At 40.8% G+C, this 18,546-nt stretch overlaps 1 protein-coding gene across 1 annotated transcript in view; it reads left to right on the top strand.

Moving 5' to 3' along the window:
* grk6 (G protein-coupled receptor kinase 6) overlaps positions 1 to 9,228 on the top strand; it is a 35,860-nt gene extending 26,632 nt beyond the window's left edge. The window contains exons 8-16 of the mRNA XM_046867945.1: positions 590 to 730; positions 985 to 1,175; positions 1,328 to 1,365; positions 1,973 to 2,062; positions 2,142 to 2,350; positions 4,894 to 5,028; positions 5,562 to 5,699; positions 6,593 to 6,727; positions 6,843 to 9,228. Coding sequence (XP_046723901.1) covers positions 590 to 730; positions 985 to 1,175; positions 1,328 to 1,365; positions 1,973 to 2,062; positions 2,142 to 2,350; positions 4,894 to 5,028; positions 5,562 to 5,699; positions 6,593 to 6,727; positions 6,843 to 6,893 — 1,128 coding nt within the window. The 3' untranslated portion in view covers positions 6,894 to 9,228. The remainder of the gene's footprint in view (positions 1 to 589; positions 731 to 984; positions 1,176 to 1,327; positions 1,366 to 1,972; positions 2,063 to 2,141; positions 2,351 to 4,893; positions 5,029 to 5,561; positions 5,700 to 6,592; positions 6,728 to 6,842) is intronic.
* Positions 9,229 to 18,546: the final 9,318 nt, after the last annotated feature.

The raw sequence follows: 18,546 nt of genomic DNA, 5'->3' as shown, positions 1-18,546 counted from the left end.
ATGTAGGTGAGAAGGTGCTCTATAGCAGGAGATCTTCTACCAAATCCAACCCATTTAAAACCGATCTTCATGGAGCTGGTTTTGTGCACAGGGGCATCGTCATGCTGGAAAAGGTTCGGGTCTCGAAGTTTACAATAAAGACGCCCTATACAATTATGTGCCCCCAATTTTGTGGATGAACCGCAAATGGCTGGAAAAGTTGGATGTCCCAATACTTTTTGCTATATACAGTGTGTATGTACCGTTCGCGAGTTAATTCGTGATTAATCGCAACTAATCGTAACCTTAAATTAATACTTTTCAAGTTTTTAATAATCAACATGGACAAATATTGATGCTTTGCAAATGTATGTTTATTATTAGTGAAATCAAACTGAACACCGAGCATGAAGACTAAATATTTTTGTAAATGTGATGTTTTACACGTAAATCATCAGAACACCAAACGGAACTTTTGCTATGTTTCCACACGGACGGTTTTAATTGCCGGATGTGTTGCGTCATGGCGGATTTTGGTGCCTGATTTGAGACGAAGCACAAACTCTTCATCCTTTTCCCTCTGTTTTGTGTTTGTTTTCTCCTCCTGAAGGTCTGCGCGTGTCAGGTACGTGCCACGGGGAAGATGTACGCCTGCAAGAAGCTGGAAAAGAAACGCATCAAAAAGAGAAAAGGCGAATCCATGGCTCTGAACGAGAAGCAAATTCTCGAAAAGGTCAACAGTCGGTTTGTCGTAAGTATTTTCCATTTCCTGTTTTTTTGGTTTTTGCTTGGACTTGATTTTTAAAAAGATGTACAACTGGTTCAGGTTCTCTGGAAGACTTATTAATTAATTAATTAATTTGGATCATACTGAGGGCGAAACGTCGCCTCACCTCATTGTTTCTGAAGAGAACGGACAGGACTTTCCTCTTAAATGTGTGTTACGTGTCTCGAAGGACTGAGGAACCTATACCTTACCCTAACCTGTCCCGTTTTCGTACTAAGGTGAGCCTGGCGTACGCGTATGAGACGAAAGACGCGCTGTGCTTGGTTCTCACACTGATGAACGGAGGAGACCTGAAGTTTCATATCTACCACATGGGGGATGCCGGGTTTGATGAGAAGAGGGCGGTGTTTTACGCTGCCGAGATCTGTTGCGGCCTGGAGGACCTGCACCGAGAGAGGATAGTCTACAGGTGTGTGCGCGTGTGTGTGTGTGTGTGTGTGTGTGTGTGTGTGTGTGTGTGTTAACCAGGCGTTCTTTAAACTCGTTTATTTCTCTGGGAAAATATATTCATCATAATTATTATAAAATGTTAATTATATTCACCTGGTTTTTGGTTTCCAGGGATTTGAAGCCGGAAAACATTCTGCTGGATGACCACGGTAAATATTTCAGCATTCTGCATTCCTTTAGGAGTAATAACGACGTCTAGAACATCTTCGAATTCCTAGCTGTTACATGAACTCACCACTAGAGGGAGTCGAGTGCCTTATGTTTCATCCCACATCCCGCTGTAGTCCTACCAAAGCGTCCAGCTCCGAGCTGACAGCTCGTGTCCTGCCCTCTCTCCTCACGGTGACATTCAGGATGTCTCCGGGGACGTCTCCGGGGATTCCTCTGACATCCGATCCTCCGTGTGGCAGGAGCGAGCACCAAGTCAAGCAGGGACGGTGCTAAACGGGTGCACTGGTGCTAAAAAGGGGAGCGTATTGACTTTCCTGGAAGCGACCGACGTCTGCGAATGCGATTTCCCCAGACAGTTGAGCGTAGCCGTTACATCACGGGGGATTATTTTGGAAATGGCAACCAGACACGGAAGACGTTAGATGTTTAGGAGGCTGATTCAGGGTTGTGTGTGTGTGTGTTTGTATTGAATTTTATAACTAAATGCATAACAGATTGATATGAAATACAGAAATAAAATGAAAGGTGAAACTTGTTTCGTTTGCAGCTTGATGTCGACACGTTTTTTTTTTCTTATTTCTTCAGGTCATATTCGTATATCAGACCTGGGCCTGGCTGTGCACATACCTGAGGGCCAGACAATCAAAGGACGTGTGGGCACTGTGGGGTACATGGGTAAGAGTTTTGATACCAGATACCAGGTAGAGTCTGATAGATTTCCCAGGTACTAACGGGGTTTGTTCTGCTTCGTCAGCCCCTGAGGTGGTAAAGAACGAGCGATACACGTTCAGCCCGGACTGGTGGGCTCTGGGCTGTCTGCTGTACGAGATGATCGAGGGCCAGTCGCCGTTCCAGCAGCGGAAAAAGAAAATCAAGCGCGAGGAGGTGGAGCGACTGGTCAAAGAGGTGGCTGAGGAGTACTCCAGCAAGTTCTCGGAGGAAGCCAAGTCCCTCTGTGAAATGGTCAGCAGCTCCTAATTACGTCTCTTACTTTCCTCATAGTGAAAAAAAATTACCCTCGTATGAAAAAAAATGTCAACAGCTTTAGGGATTTTTTTTTCACTTCTTATTTATAATCCCATTTCCAGAGAAATCAGGAGACTTGACAAAATAAACAATAAAAACACACTGCAATGATTTGCGAATCTCATAAATCCATAATCTATTCACAGTGAAACAAAAACATATCAATTGTTGAAAAAATACTCATTTTTAATTGCTGCAACACGTCTCAAAAAAGTTGGAACAGGACCATGTTTCCCACTGTGTAGCATCACGTCTTCTGTCCGTATACATCTGGGAACCGAGGAGACCAGCTGCTGAAGTTTTGGAAGAAGAATGTTGTCCCATATGTGTGTGATGCAGGATTGTAGCTGCTCAACAGTTCTGGGTGTCCTTTGTTGTGTCTTTCGTTTCATGATGCGCCAAACGTTTTCAAATTTTGTAATGTCTAGACTGCAGGCAGGCCAGTTCAGCTTCCGGATTATAATTGTATGCTATTTTAATAGGTGCAGTATTTGCAGCATTGTCTTGTTTAAATATGCAAGACCGTCCCTGAAAAAGACGTTTTCTGATTGGTTGCTGAAAAACATACACGTCAGCATTGATGGAGCCTTTTCAAAATGTGCAGGATGCCCATTCTACATGACCTAATGTGATCCCATACCATCAGAGATGCAGCTTTTTGAAGTGAGCGCTGATAAAATAAATAAATAAATAAACGGATGGTCCCTCTCCTCTTTAGTCTGGAGGATGTGGTCTTCAGAACAGTTTTTGTCTCGCATTTTATGTGAGCTTTGGCCCAGATAGGATGGCGGAATTTCTTGACAATATTCATGCATGGCAAACTTTAACCAAACTGGAAAAGGGAAATAATTTGGTTTTATACAGTATCTCACAAAAGTAAGTACACCCCTCACATTTCACCAACCATTTTAGTATCTTCTCAATGGACAATACTATAGAAATGAAACTTGGATATATTTTAAAGGAGATGTTCAGTTTCAATAGCAGTATACATTTACTGTCCTTTAAAAATAACTCAACATACAGCCATTATTGGCAAAATAATATTGCAACAATAGTGAGTACACCCTAAGTGATAACAGCTGTATGTCATGTTACCAGGCAAACCCACATGTCCTCTTTATCATGTTTGTTTTTGTCTGCTTGACCAGACAAATTAGTGTATCTTGTATTAGAGCAATTATAATCTGGTGCTTTGAGTCCAATTCTCTCATACTGACCACTGGATGTTCTACATGGACCTCATGTTAAAGATATCTGAGGATTTGAGAATCAGAATTGTTTCTCTCCACAAAGATGCCAAGGTTGTAAGAAGATCAGTATCACCCTGAAACTGAGTTACAGTACAGTGGTCAGGGTCATACAGAGGTTATCCAAGACAGGTTCTACTCGAAACAGACCTCACAAGGGTCCATCAAAGAGGTTGAGTCATTGTGCTGTGCGTCAGGTGCAGGAGCTGCTTCAAAAAACAGACGCACGTTAGCTTGAGGTTGTAGAAGGTCCCCTTGTCAGAGCTCAGACCGTACGCCACACACTGCAACAAGTCGGGTTTACAGGCCGGTGAAGGTGATTGGCCAAGTATGTCTCCAGACCTGAAAACTATTGAGCACCTGTGCGGATCTTCAAGCAGAAGGTGGAGAAGCGCCATGTGTCTGACATCCAGCAGCTGTCATTATGGAGGAGTGGAAGAGGATCCCAGCAACAACCTGTGCAGCTCTGGTGAATTCCACACCCAGGAGGATTGAAGCAGTGCTACATAACAATGTGCTTACAATTTGGACACAGTTTCGACATGTTCACTGAGGGTGAACTCACTTTTTTGGCAGTTATTTAGACAATAATGGCTGTAGGTTGAGTTATTTTTAGAGGACAGTAAATTTGAACTGCTACACAAACTGCACATTGACATCTCTTAAATATATCCATGTTTCATTTCTATAGTTTTGTCCCTCGAGAACATCTAATAAAATGGATGAAATGTGAGGGGTGCACTTATTTTTGTGAGATACTGTAAATACATTTACTTCTACACACAAACCATAAGATGAAAAACCAAGCAGATGCAAACACACGGCCCTATTCTTTAAGTAAAACCAGAAATTTGCTAAATCTTTCACTCGATTGGAAAAAAAGGGACGCATGAGGAACTCTTTGTGCTCCCTCTGATTACCGAAGTCCTTGTTTTAAGAACGAAATCACATGGAGCCCTTTGGAGTGCATTTCAGCGTGTGATTGCCGAGCCCTCATGCTGGCACGTTGCTGATTGTTATGGCTTGACAGTAATATCGGCGCTGGCAGCTAATCAGCTAGCAAGGTGTAGTTTTATTCAAATTGTCAGAGCGAGACAGTGTCTGGGACGGGTGTGAAAAGTGGGACAGGAAATCTATCATCACGCTAACGAGGATGTTTGATTTGCAATGAGATTAATCGGATTAAAAATAGAAAAAGTGGTTATTTAAAGTACATCTTCAATCCCACAGCTTCTGGCCAAAGACCCGAACGAGAGGCTCGGCTCTCAGGGAGGTGCATCGGAGGTGAAGGCTCACCCGATCTTCCGCTCCATCAACTTCAAACGACTGGAAGCCGGCATGCTGGAAGCTCCTTTCATCCCTGATGTAAGTATCTCAGATAGACGACCTTTTATTCAGATGATGATCGTTCTGGAGTCCTCAACATACGCTAAATGCCAAAAGTATTGGGACACCCAACTTTTTCACCCATATGTGGTTCCTCCACAAAGTGTCACCACAAATTGGACTTTGGACAGTGGTGTCATGAAATTGTCCCTTAACTTGAACAAGGAGATACAAACCTGTAGACCCAAACCTATAGAACTCCAACCCTGTTGGATGAACTTTGGGGTGAATTCTTCACACTGACTGCATTTCTCTATATTTCACCTCCATCAGTTCCTGACTTTACTAACACCCTTGTGAATGAATGTCCACAAATCCCCACAAAATTAAGTGGAACATCTTCCCAGAAGAGTGGAGCTCATTATGAGAGCATATTGAAAATCTGAACCCAATCGTATTGTCAAACGTTTTGTCTATTTAGCGACTGTTAGCAAAGCTGTTGTTTTGATATTTATGCTAAATTTCTTTTTTATTGTGTGTGTGTGTGTGTGTGTGTGTGTGTGTTCCTTCAGCCTCAGGCTATCTACTGTAAGGATGTGCTGGACATCGAGCAGTTCTCCACTGTGAAAGGGGTGGAGCTTGAGCCCAAAGATGACTCCTTCTACAGCAAGGTGTCCACAGGCAGCGTACCAATTCCCTGGCAAAATGAGGTAAGAGCTTCCGAAAGTGCTTTTGTCCACTCGGGCGGCCATCTTGGCAAATGGTTTTAGCAGATCGTGAACGATTGCGTTGAGACCTACAGCATAAAAACTCGAAACGTATCAGGAAACGGTTCGAATTTAACGAAAGCAGTGTAGACATTTTGTAGTTTGTTCAAAAGTGCCCATATTCCATATTTAGCCGTGTTTCTATGGTAACTTTTTGAACATCACGTTCCACATTTAGTCTCCGCTATGCTTTTATTATATCCTCCACTCTTCTGGGAAGATGTTCTACTAGATGTTGGGGTGTGAGATTTCATTCATACACAGAAGAGTGTGAGTAAAGTCAGGTAGTGATGTAGGTAAGAAGGTCTGGGGGTGCAGTCAGCGTTGGAGCTCTATAGCAGATCTTCCACTCCAACCCATGGAAAGCAGATCTTCACGGAGCTGGCTTTGTGCACAGGTGCGTTGTCATGCTGAGATCGTATTTCGAAAGTATTGGGACACCGGACCTTTCCATATAAAATCTACATGGCCGAAAGTATTAGGAAAGTTGTGTATGGGTTTTTAATTTTGGTTCTCTGGTCGTGTTCTGAGTGGAACCAGATTTCTTCTTACACGTTCAGGTTTAGTCCAGGCCTCAACCTTCTACAGAATTCAAAAAAAGGAAAATGTTCGACCCAACATCTTTAATTTAAACCCACAGTGAAAGAAAAGCACATTCAACACATTTCCATTTTCTGGAAGAAACAGGGCAGATGAACCTCCGGTTCCTGGTTTGAAGCTGTAAGGATCATAGCAGGCTGTTGTTCAGTGATGGACGCCAGGTCCTACCAAGCAGAACGTTTAGAAAATCTGTGAATCTGATCATCTGACATGTTTATGCGTGTGCTTCTTCTCAGATGATCGAGTCCGAGTGTTTTAAAGAACTCAACGTGTTGATCTTGGACGGTACCGTGCCCCCGGATCTGGACTGGAGAGGACAGCCGTCTCCTCCACCCAAACAGGGCCTGCTGCAGAGACTCTTCGGGAGACAGGTGAGTGCGTTTGTGTGGAGGTTGGGCAGAAGGTGTGCGTTGATTTACATGGACGGCAGCAGGGCGCTAGCGGCTGTTACGTTAATACTCTTCCGTGTCTCCTGCCCCCCTGCAGGACTGCTGTGGGAACTGCAGTGACAGCGATGAGGAGCCTACGAGGCTCTGAGGGGCGTGGCCATGTCCAGGCTCCTCCCCCTGCCACCAGAGGATCTCATTTTGTTTACAACTTTTGCACATTTGTATTTTTAGGATAGCTCTATATAAACATTGGAATGTATATTTTCACTATATAGCCATGCGGTCGATGTTATTTAAAGACAACGAAACGGGAGATAAAAAAAAGGATCAGCGTCCAGAGTTACAACAGAGTATTTCGGAGAAGACGCACATTGACAAGAAGGCGCGAAGATCGTCCCACATAGCCCCGCCTCCGCCTTGCCCCGCCCACATCTAATCATCCTGACACCGCCTTCTTGCGCCTCCTCTTTTTGATTTTTTTTTTACATTGTTTTTTTTATTTTCCTTTCCGAAACCACATACATGTACAGTGTTTGCTCAGCCAAATTCTTTCAAATATGCGAGAAAGAAGAAAATCATGTTCACAGATATTTTTATATTTATATGTTTTACGATTTTGCTTCGTTTTTTTCTTTCTTTCGTTCTTGTGGTAATCTTGACAATCAAATGACCATTTGTACAAATCTTTTTGACACGTCAGGGTTCGAAACGCACGGCGAACACGCACACGCAGCTCTTCTCATTTACACACACACACACACACACACACACACACACGCATCTCAGACGTAAGAGTTCATCGCTAAATACAGTCGCCTAGGAAACAAACGCGGGTGTCGTATCCAAGCACGCGTGTTCGTCCGTGTCCGCTCGTCTTTTACGGTGTAAATACGTGACACGTATCTGTAAAGCCCTCAGTGCGTCTTCCTGTTGATTTTCTTTCCGGATATTTCCAGAAATAGTCCTAATTAGCGTTCCAGCTGGTCCAAACATTGCATGGCGAGTCTATGCATAAACCTTCTTGCATTTATAACTCGTTTATAATTAACTCGTCGTACGTCGCGCATTACGCCGTCATTCCTCATAACTCCGCCCATTACTCGTGGGGTTTTTTTTTTTTTTTTTTTTTTTTTTGGTGCATACGAGTAGATTTATTATGTATTACGTCACATTGCTGCTTTTTTTTCCCAAAATTGGGGTCAAAACCACAAAAATCAATTGCCAAAAAAATGTAAAAAGGAACTGGACCGGTATCGATCGGGATATGGCGCTTATCTCAGATGGCCTCGTATAGATCGAAACTAACGATGCACTTAAGACCAAACCACTTTTTCTTTAGTCGTCCATATCCGTGGAAGGTGCCTTTAGCGGTTTAAGGTACTGTCGTCCATACCCGTGTATTTTAGCGGGGTTTTTTTACACAGAATCGCGACGAAACGTCATGTTCACGTTCAAGATGTTGGCTTTTTTTATTACATTTTTTTAATTCTTTTTTTTTTATTTTTTTTGCACGTACACCTTCTTCCTGTGCTCTTCATCTTTTACCTCATGTGTTCCCTCTCATGTGTGGATGTGCATCCGATTTGGGCTTCTTTTTTTCTGAACTTCTGGACACAAAACAAGACCCGAGAAAGACCCCAGAAACCTCGGAAGACCCTTTTTTTTTTTTTTTTTTTTTTTTGGGAATTTCGCCTTTCTGCTCGAAACTCGAGTACATTCCAGTCTCTACCGTGCTGTACAGATGTAAAATTGATTTACAGACGTATTTCCTTCGTTTTGGTTTTCTGTTTTATTTAGCAATAATGGGATTTTATAAATGTACCTAACCACATATTCATGTATTAAAAAAAAAAAAAGACAAAAACCGAGCGACAAGCGCGAGACTGAACTTCAGTTGACTTATTTTCGTGGATGTGTCCCTGAGCCAGGCTTTAACACTGTGAAGGAGGAGATTTTGCTGATTTCTGTCACAGTTGTATCATTGTTTTATTGTTTATTGGTTGTTTTCCTCGTACGCAATGCACTGATGTATTTTTACGTGTACATATAAAGTGTTAATGTATGTGTGTTGGCCTAAATGATGTGTGTGTGTGTGTGTGTGTATATGTATGAGTGTGTGTGTGTGTGTGTGTGTGTGTGTGTGTGTGCGCTTGTTTTGTTTTGCACTGCATGTGCCCATATTGTCGATCATAACCACTAGCCGATGCCATTGTGTTACACCTTGTATGAGGGGAAAAAAACAAAAAATGTTACCGTACTACTGCTAAGGGAGCTGTGAGTCATATACTGCTTTCAGAAGTCCATAATGGCCATATGGTAATAATCATCATTTCAAATATCTTTTACCTAAATTTCATTATTATTATTATTATTATTATTATTATTCAGTTATTATTATCATTTTTTTTTACCTCATTCGGAAGTGGCGGAAAAAAGTGCAACCGATCGGAAATGCTGAAAATAAAGACTCCTCCTTAAACCAATACTTCAATACGACACACTGGTGCTCATTTTCTCATTTTTCTGTCTTTTTTTCCTTTTTTTTCCTTTTTTTTCCTTTTTTTTCTGGAATAAAAACCTCTCAAATATTTTTTTGGTTATCTATTTTAATGTTTATTGCACGAATCTGTAGGTCCATTTTATCTACACTGAAAAGTATGAAGTATTGGGAGACGAGGACTTGTGTCCCTGAAGGTTTATCCCAAACCAGTGGCGACTCCCTGACATTATGAGGAAGAAACCTTGAGAGGAACTAGACTGAGAAAGGAACCCATCCTTATCTGGGTGAAACCGAATGTTCATTATAGTTCCCATTTGACAGATGCCCTTATCCAGAGCATGTTAAAATCTTTCCTGATCTTTTGGAACTGGATCTACAGTGCAGAAAATCTTTTTTTTCAGATGATTAACCATGCAGGAGTCAACTGGGGTCAAAAGGTGTGTGTGGTCTACCAAAGGTCCAGGAGATGCTTTCCTCAGGGTTCAGTACACCTGACGTCCTCCTTCCTACATTTATATTTACAGCATTGCGAAACTGCTGTTAACCAGACAACTTACAACTGAGTAGTAACTGAGGGCCAACAGGTGGTGCTGGGATTTGAACTCATGACCTTCTGATCAAAACTTAAACACATCAGCTGATTACTGATGGACACCAGTGCATGGCAACTGAAGCCCTGAGCCTTTGTTGGAGCTTCTATTACTTCTATTACTTCTATTATTGTTGGAGCTTCTATTAGTGTGGTGGACTGAGGTGACCTCTACCTTTAGGAACCACCTACGTCTTTAAGGTGGTTGCTGTTTAACAGACTGAAAAAAGGATAAAGTCCTAAATGCTGGATAAAGTCTGTAGCAGGTGAACACCATTTGCAGATGCATCAGTGATGATTATCTGTCGATCAGACCAGACCAGCTGATGTATCTTGAATCTGGAATAGTTCTACTGAGTCTAGAGGAACTTCTGATGCAGCACCCTGAGCATTCTCAACAGAAGAAACGTCCTGCTTCATGCTAGTGATGTATGATAAAAGAATTTTCCCCAGATGTGGTCGGTTGTCAAACTGTTACAAAGTTGGAGGAACACAATTGGAGGCGGTTTTTTTGTACAAAAAAAGAAATAATACTTGTAATAATACAATGAAAGCGATGTCCCTGTGCACAAATCCAGCTCTTGAAGATCTGCTTTTCATCGGGTTGGATTGGAAGATCTCCTGTTATTGAGCTTCAACTCTATTGAACACCTTTGGGATGAATATGAACGCTGACTGCACCCAAGAAACCTCCTTACCTTCTCACCTACATCAGCACCTGACTTTACTAACAAATTTATAGCTGAATGAGCACAAATCTCCACAAAATCTTGTGGAACATCTTCCCCGAAGAGTGGACGTTATTATACTAAACGTGGAGTAAAACCCACATAGCTTTTACATGGTCAGGTATCCACAAACGTTGGTCCATATATTGTAATTCGTTCACATTTTACACAATGCAGAGTCTCAGACTGTGAAATGAACACATTTCGTATTCTAAGGAACCATCAGATCCATTTGTTTAGTAGTGAGTTGTTTTTCTGTGTAATTGTCCAGTGCTCCAATTGACCTTCTCAATGCATTATCCGTCCTCGATGCTGATGATGATGATGAGTAAATACGCTCCCTCCCTCCTCTTCCTTCCTCATTTTGTTTGTTTTTATATGTTTTTGTTTCCGGAGCTCAGTCCAACATGTTGCCTTTTTTGGAAATGTTTCTGAAAGGAATTCTCTGGCTGAGGTCCTAAATTAGCTCTTTTACTGCCATTTAGAAGTCAGATATTTTCAGTCAAGTATGTCTGAAAATACAAGGACATTTTTCCAGTTTAGAGCAAAACCAACAGTGCACTGAATGAGGAAGTAGACAAGTACAAGCATGAATACACAGAACCGGTGGTGGATGAAGTGCACAAACCATGTATTTGAGTTAAAGTAGATCCAATAGGTAAAATGTGACTCCAGTAAAAGTGTCCCTTTAAACTCTTACTGGAGTAAAAGTACAAAAGTATTTTCCTTAAAATGTACTTCAGTATCCAAAGTACTGATTTATTATAATTATAATGTTCCGATGATCATTTTTATCACAAGACTCTTCATTTAATCACCTCAGTTTATGTGAAAAGACTCGAATGTGACTCTCAGCACACTGATCTATTAATAGAATGATATTAATGACTCAAACACTGATTGATTTCTATTATCATGAGTCCAAAACAACTCCAAAAAGAAATGTGCTTAAATGAGGTCACGTGTTGTGGTGAGTTCGAGTCTGGAGTTTCTTCATCATTTATTCCTCTCTAAATGTTCTGCTTGATGTTGAACTGATGCTGAACTGTATGTTGATGATCAGTAGATGCACCAAGCGCCGATCAGAACACGTGTAAATCAGTACTTTGGATACTTTTGAAGGCAAAAACGTTTGTACTTTTACTATAAGCAATATTCGCAACTTCCTCGTCACGTTTTAAGGGCTAGATAGGAATTCTGGGCCGCTGCAAACTTCTATTGCATTCCAAACCGCATTTCATTTCAAAGCGTGTTTGGTTTGTTTCTCAAATGTTCTAAATCTTGCTCAATCGCTCAAAGTGTTCATTTCCGGCGAAGCTACTGGAGAATTTTGATGTTCATCTTATTTAACTTCTGATAAGACCTTGTCGGTACATCCAAAATAATATACTGTACACTATAGGGAATTTGTGGACACCTGAGAATAAGATGGTATGTTCTTCTTTTTGACCATCCACCTCAAGTCTCTGTTATAATAATCTCCACCCTCCGGAGAAGATGTTCTATTGGATTTTGTGGAAATTTGTGTGAGATTCATTCAGCCACAAGGATGTGTTAGTAAAGTCTGTTACTGATGTAGGTGAGAAGGTGAGGAGGTCTGCATGAAAAAGTTCAACCCAAAGGTGTTCACTAGGGTTGGAGTTCGACAGCAGGAGATGTTCCACATCATCCAACTCATGTAAAGCAGATCCTCATGGAGCTGGCTTTGTGCACAGGAGCATCGTCCTGCTGGAACAGGTTTGGTGAAGGGAAAAATTTCATGAGACCTTCTCCAAAAACGTCTTGTACAATTGTGCTCCTCTAACAGGGACTATATGTGGAAAGAGATGTTCAAAAAGCATGTACTTTTACCATATAGTGTATTTTATTTAAATATCAGCTTCAGATTAGTGCTAGTTTGAGGGGTATTGATAGTTTGCGCCGAGTCGTGATTACGTCTACAATCAGTGTTCGAGAAAAAAACGTAAATATTCAGCATCGTTTTTCCGTGATGAGTCATGGTTATGTGATATTTCATGACGCCTGTTGAGGTGGAACAAAATCGAAAATAGAGAGTGTTTTCTGTTACGGATATTAGCATCAATATCTGGATGTTTTCGGCTCTAGAGCTAACCAAGAGCATTTTCGCAACCTAGTGATCCGCTACAGTCTGTACAACGCGACGTGTGTGTCAGGCGCCATTTCAGGCTTTTTCTCTCAACAGGCCGAGATCTAAGCTGTGTTTTTCCTCACCCTCCTCACACCGTGTCTCTCTGTTCCTGCTGTCTTTCTCTCTCACACCTCTCCCTTTCTCTCTCTCTCTCTCTCTCTCTCTCTCTCTCTCAATCTCTGCTGCAAAATCCTTCTATCAGTTGCCCAGCAACGCTCTTTAGAAGGAATTTTAAAAAGAAAAAAGTAATGGCGCAAGCATATTCTTTTCAGTTTTTGAACCTGGAATATGCACGCACACACACACACACACACACACACACACACACACACACACACACACACACACATGAGCATCGATTCTAGTCTGAGGGACCACACACTCTACACGCTGAGTGTGTTTCCATCTCTGACACACCTCGTAATAAATCCTGAAGCACCTCATGACTCGGTGATGATTCGTGTCTTGTGCCTCTGAAAAAACAAAGCCCCAGAAATGCACAGAGCAATGAGGGTTTATAAATATATATATATATATATATATATATATATATATATATATATATATATAGCTACATTACCCATCAGCCCCTGCAGTCCACATGACTTAGTCTCATGCCACTGATCACTCAGACCTGTTTTCTTGTCATCTGTTTTCAGAGCGTGTATTTATTTATTTATTTATTTAGACATGGATGTCCTGGTGGGTGTTTAAACCCGGGCTCAGTTTTCTTCATGTGGTTTGTTTTCATGTCTTTGTTTGTGTTTATGCAAATATGATCTGCATGTTGATGCATTGGGACCGACGCTACTCATTTAGAATATTTAGATTTAGAAGATTTAAATTTGAGAACATCATCCACATTTTCGTTTTTAGTTGTTTCCCAAACGTTGCTGATCCACACTGAAACGTCTGAAAACACTCACTTCACCGTTCTGCGCCAATTTACTTTCCGGCTCTTTGAAACATCACTGCAATGACAAAAAAACGTGTCATTGTTTTGAAAATGTATCCACTTTGGAGAGTGTTTTAAAAAAAAAAACGTAATTTCCGTTGACTGAAAACGACGTCTCAGTGTGGACTGAAGGCCAAAACCAGAGATGGAAAGTAATTGGAAAAGGAAATCTTTCTGGTAACAGTAATTTACTTATTTTTCTGACAACTTATTACTTTCACTCATTACATTTTTTACACAAATATCTGTACTTTCTACTTCTTACTTTTCCAAACAATTTTACGTTTTGTTATTTTAGTTTGGATCTATTTGGTGACATAATCGATATTTTCTTCTCATCATCGTTTTCAGACCATCAGCCTGTTTCTTCTCATTGCGCTGCTTTTTTCAATCGGCCACTGGTGTATCATTTCCTGGCTCTCACACACCACAGACGTAGGCTAGTTTACAAAGCTCACAATGAGCAGACAGAAGGCAACACGAACTTTGGGGTTAATGTGGATGAGACAGAGGGAGTCAGTGATGTAAACATGGCTGAAAACAGAGACGTTCCTGATCACCATCATCGTCTCTCTGCTTGTGTTCTATATGGTGGATCTTCAGCCTGGATACATTCATTAGGTAACTTCATTTGAAATTTGTTTGTTTTAATATATAAATATATATTAAAACAAACAAATGTTGAAACGTGGAATCAGATACAGGACAAACCTTTTAACTTTGGTAATAAATTGCAGTAGGTTTGCTGCTCATGTGCATGACTAATGCTATGCAGTATGCTATATTGATTAAAATCTAATTGAAAAATAAATTAAAAATAAATAATATAATTTAATTTATCCAAATAAATTAAAATTGATTGATTAATAAAAATAAAATGTTACTAAATAAATAAATTAAAATAATAAATGATTATTGGATCTGAATACGTCTGGCTAATATGTTAGCTATGGTAGTCTATTCATGCTAACCAAGCACAACCATTGCTAACATGGAATTAGCAAAAAAACAACAACAACAAAAAAACCAAACAGAAAAAGCAGGCTTTGGTTAAATATCATCAATATCACTCAGCATGCTTTTAGATGGAGTTCATGCCTTCTAGGAAGATGAAGGAGTTTAAGGAGGTCTTGGGAAAAGGAAGAAAGAAAAAAAGAGGCTTTTTTGTCCCATGTACATTACAGCAGAGTGAAGTTCTTTCTTTGCCTATCCAAGCTTGTTTGGAAGCTGGGGTCGTAGCACAGGGTCGTAGCGCAGGGTCGTAGCGCAGGGTCATAGCACAGGGTCAGCCATGATATGGAGCATCTGGAGCAGAGAGAGTTAGGGGCCTTGCTCAAGAGCCCAACAGAGCCTGATCTTTCCAGCTATATGTGGTTCTTCCTTCCTAATGTTACCACAAAGTCGGAGACAATTGTTTATGATGAAGAAGCATGAAATTTTCCCTTCGCTTAAACTAGGAAACCCAAACCTGTTCCAGCATGACAAGCCAGCTTCATGAAGATCTTACATGAGTTGGAGTGGAAGATCTCCTGCTATAGAGCTCTAAACCCTATTGAACACCTTTGGGATAAACGCTGACTGCACCATAGGCCAGAAATGTTTTATTTTTTGTTTATTCATTTTATTATGATCAATAATTTACCCTTTATGCATAAGAAGACGTTTGAAGCACATTCAATAAATAATTTTGCACATCTTGGTATTTTTTCACAGATTTATTTGACATTAAGACATTAACAGCATCATGTTTTGACATTTTTGCCCAGAAGTGAACATTTCATCTGTTTATATGTTACAAATGAGCACACAGAAGATGTGTTGATGTTTTATCAGTCAGTCAACAATTTTATGGTGGGGTTCAGGAAAGGTCTCGAGTTCAACCCTTCTGATCGAGAGCATAATAATCTTCACAGTCCAGAAGAAATCAGATTTACTGAACTTTTAAGTTATATTTTTCTAGGGGGTTATAATAATGAGCAAAATGATTAAACGCATTCAGCCAAAGCACAAATGAAGAGACTGTTGAGCGAAGATTCTGAAGTGGAATAAACGTAGGTGGAAATGAAGGACCAGTAGAAAAGACCATGGTGGGACAATTACAGGCTCAAATCAATTGACTCAGAAGCACCATTTATTATCATTATTATTATTATTATTATAATTTCCTTTTGCACCACTGTGTCCAAACATTCATTTATTTTAAAATAGATCAGCCCAGGGATGACGGACTGGGGATGGGGGACGGGGGACGGGGGATGGGGGCGGGGACGGTGTTCGCAGGGGCGCAGTGTGACGCATTTTGTACTCACGGACGATTTCTCATCGTCATCGCACTCGCGTATACAGAGGGTATGAGTTTGGCACTTACTCACTTACACTACAATAGCTCTTTTTGTCTCGAGCGTGTGACGCTGTCTGACCGATCGTATCTGTCAGGGAATTTGTGTAATGCACCAAAACTCCCTGACACTGAATCCTTCACAGTGAGCAGGTAGAAATCTTCAACGTTAACTGGAAACCGCTCGGTTACTTGTAAGACGCTATGAATCAAATTGTCTGTCGAAGTAAATTACATGTTTTACTTTTGGATCGTCTGCACTGGGCCACATTGCAGAGGCAGGGGGGTGGGGCGGGGCGGGGCCTTGTGCTTTCACTTGGTGTCGTTTTCCTGAGTCACACAAGGTTTTCTTTCAAAACTGACTTGTTCAAGTGTGAAACGGTGGCCTGGGGAAATCCTTTTACTCACGAATTTTCAGTATGTCAAGCTCCTGGAGTAAAAAACACAATATGAGATAATGGATTATGGATAATGGATGGGAAACTGGATTTTCCATCCATATTTGGTTATTTCTTAACTGTAAATAACTGCAGTGGATGTCTTTAGAAATCTACATTTACATTTACATTTGCGGCATTTAGCCTTCTCCAGAGCCACGTACAAAAGTGCTTTGAGTCTCTAGTAATGATTAAATCTACACTGGTACACAAGATTACAAACTTAATATAAATATAACTCTAGAATTCTACAAACTTGGAAAGTGCTAATTTAAGTGTTTCAGGAAGATGTAGGTCTTCAGTCGTCGCTTGAAGATAGTCAGGGACTCTGCTGTACGGACATCTAGATCCATGACAATATGCTTTACATGGGTTGGAGTAGAAGATCTGCTATCCCAGGCCTCCTCGCATTCTCACCTCCATCAGTAGCTGACTTTACTAACACTCTTATGGCTGAATGAATCTTCACAAATCTTCACAAAATCTAGGAGAAAATCTTCCCAGAAGAGTGGAAGTTATTATAACAGCAACTGAGGACTAAATGTGAAATAGGATGTGAAAGTAGCACATATCAATCAGGTGTCCACGAGCAGTCTATACCCTGTTTGCAGAATCAACAGATTCCTTTAGCTTTGTTAGTTTTTTTATTAGGAGAATCGCAATTTAGACTGGTTCCTTATCCGTCATGAGCTTATCAGGATCGTAGCAGCTAAGACAAGATATGAAGCATTTTATCTTTAAATAAACCCTTTTTTTTATTGAATGTCTATTTATTGAGAATACATAAGAGCAAAAATGGAACATTAGCAGAACAACACCATATATACATATAAGATAGATAGATTCAATAGATAGATAGATAGATAGATAGATGGATGGATGGATGGATGGATGGATGGATGGGTGGATGGGTGGATGGATGGGTGGATGGATGGATGGATGGATGGATGGATAGATAGATAGATAGATAGATAGTCTTGAAGGAGTTCCCCGTGAGATGCTTGGCACTTGTTGGCCCTTTTGCCTTCACTCTGCAGTCCAGCTCACCCCTAAACCATCTCGATTGGGTTCAGGTCCGGTGACTGTGGAGGCCAGGTCATGGGCGCAGCACCCCATCACTCTCCTTCTTGGTCAAATAGCCCTTGATGCCTTCAGTGTGAATCTACAATTTTCATAGTCATGAAAATAAAGAAAACTCTTTGAATGAGAAGGTGTGTCCAAACTTTTGGTCTGTACTGTATATATGAATGACGTAATTGGGGATCTGCTTCTATACCAGGAAAGGCTGGCAAATTGTTTTGAATTACTGGACTTCTCTTCTACTTCCCTCTAATTTCAGATACTTCTTGTTCACTTTATCAACATCTGATGGATTTTCCCAGACCACCACCATTCAAGTCATTTCCTTTTCTATTCCTGTAATGGGAAATGTCTCAGACTTTCAGCAGTAAAGGAAACAGGAGGAAAGTTTTCTGGAAGTAAAGAACACGCTCACAATGTGGACTCGGAAGTTATAAATCATTTCCAATTAGCCCCAGTATGGATAAAGTGCACAATGTAGCCCTTAAAAGAAGACCTTTTTCCCATCTGAGTTTCACATATCCTTTTTTATGTGTTTCTTCAGTGTTCTCCGGTTTCCTTCCGCCGGTCAACAATGTGAACGAGGGTACAATTGTACTGTATGTATCCATAGATCCTCCTCCACTGCAGCTGTGTTTCTAAAGATGATCAAATTATAAGAACTACATAAACAGCAATATTTGGCACTAGTTTTCCTTCTCTGGACAATAATAGCGATAGACATAAGAATGCTCTATAGAAAGAACATGAAGTGGAACAAAATGTCCCAAGTTCTCCTCATCAACCATAAAAGATTTCTATAGAAAGGAAATCAAGGATGATGGCTCTAAATCACCTCTTACACAATCCATGAGCATGTCTGCGAAACGAACGAGAGAGAGGGGAGAGCGAGAGGGGAGAGGAAATCAAACAATCAGAGGGAACAAAATAGCTCTACGAGAAGGAAGACTTCTTACGCTTGTAAAGAGCCGCTGCACTTGGATTCCACTGAGAAATAGTTGCAGTAAATAAATAAATAAATAAGC

Source organism: Silurus meridionalis, chromosome 15 (assembly GCF_014805685.1).
Source record: "Silurus meridionalis isolate SWU-2019-XX chromosome 15, ASM1480568v1, whole genome shotgun sequence".
Lineage (NCBI taxonomy): Eukaryota > Metazoa > Chordata > Actinopteri > Siluriformes > Siluridae > Silurus > Silurus meridionalis.
This window is presented reverse-complemented; position numbering and strand designations above follow the sequence as displayed.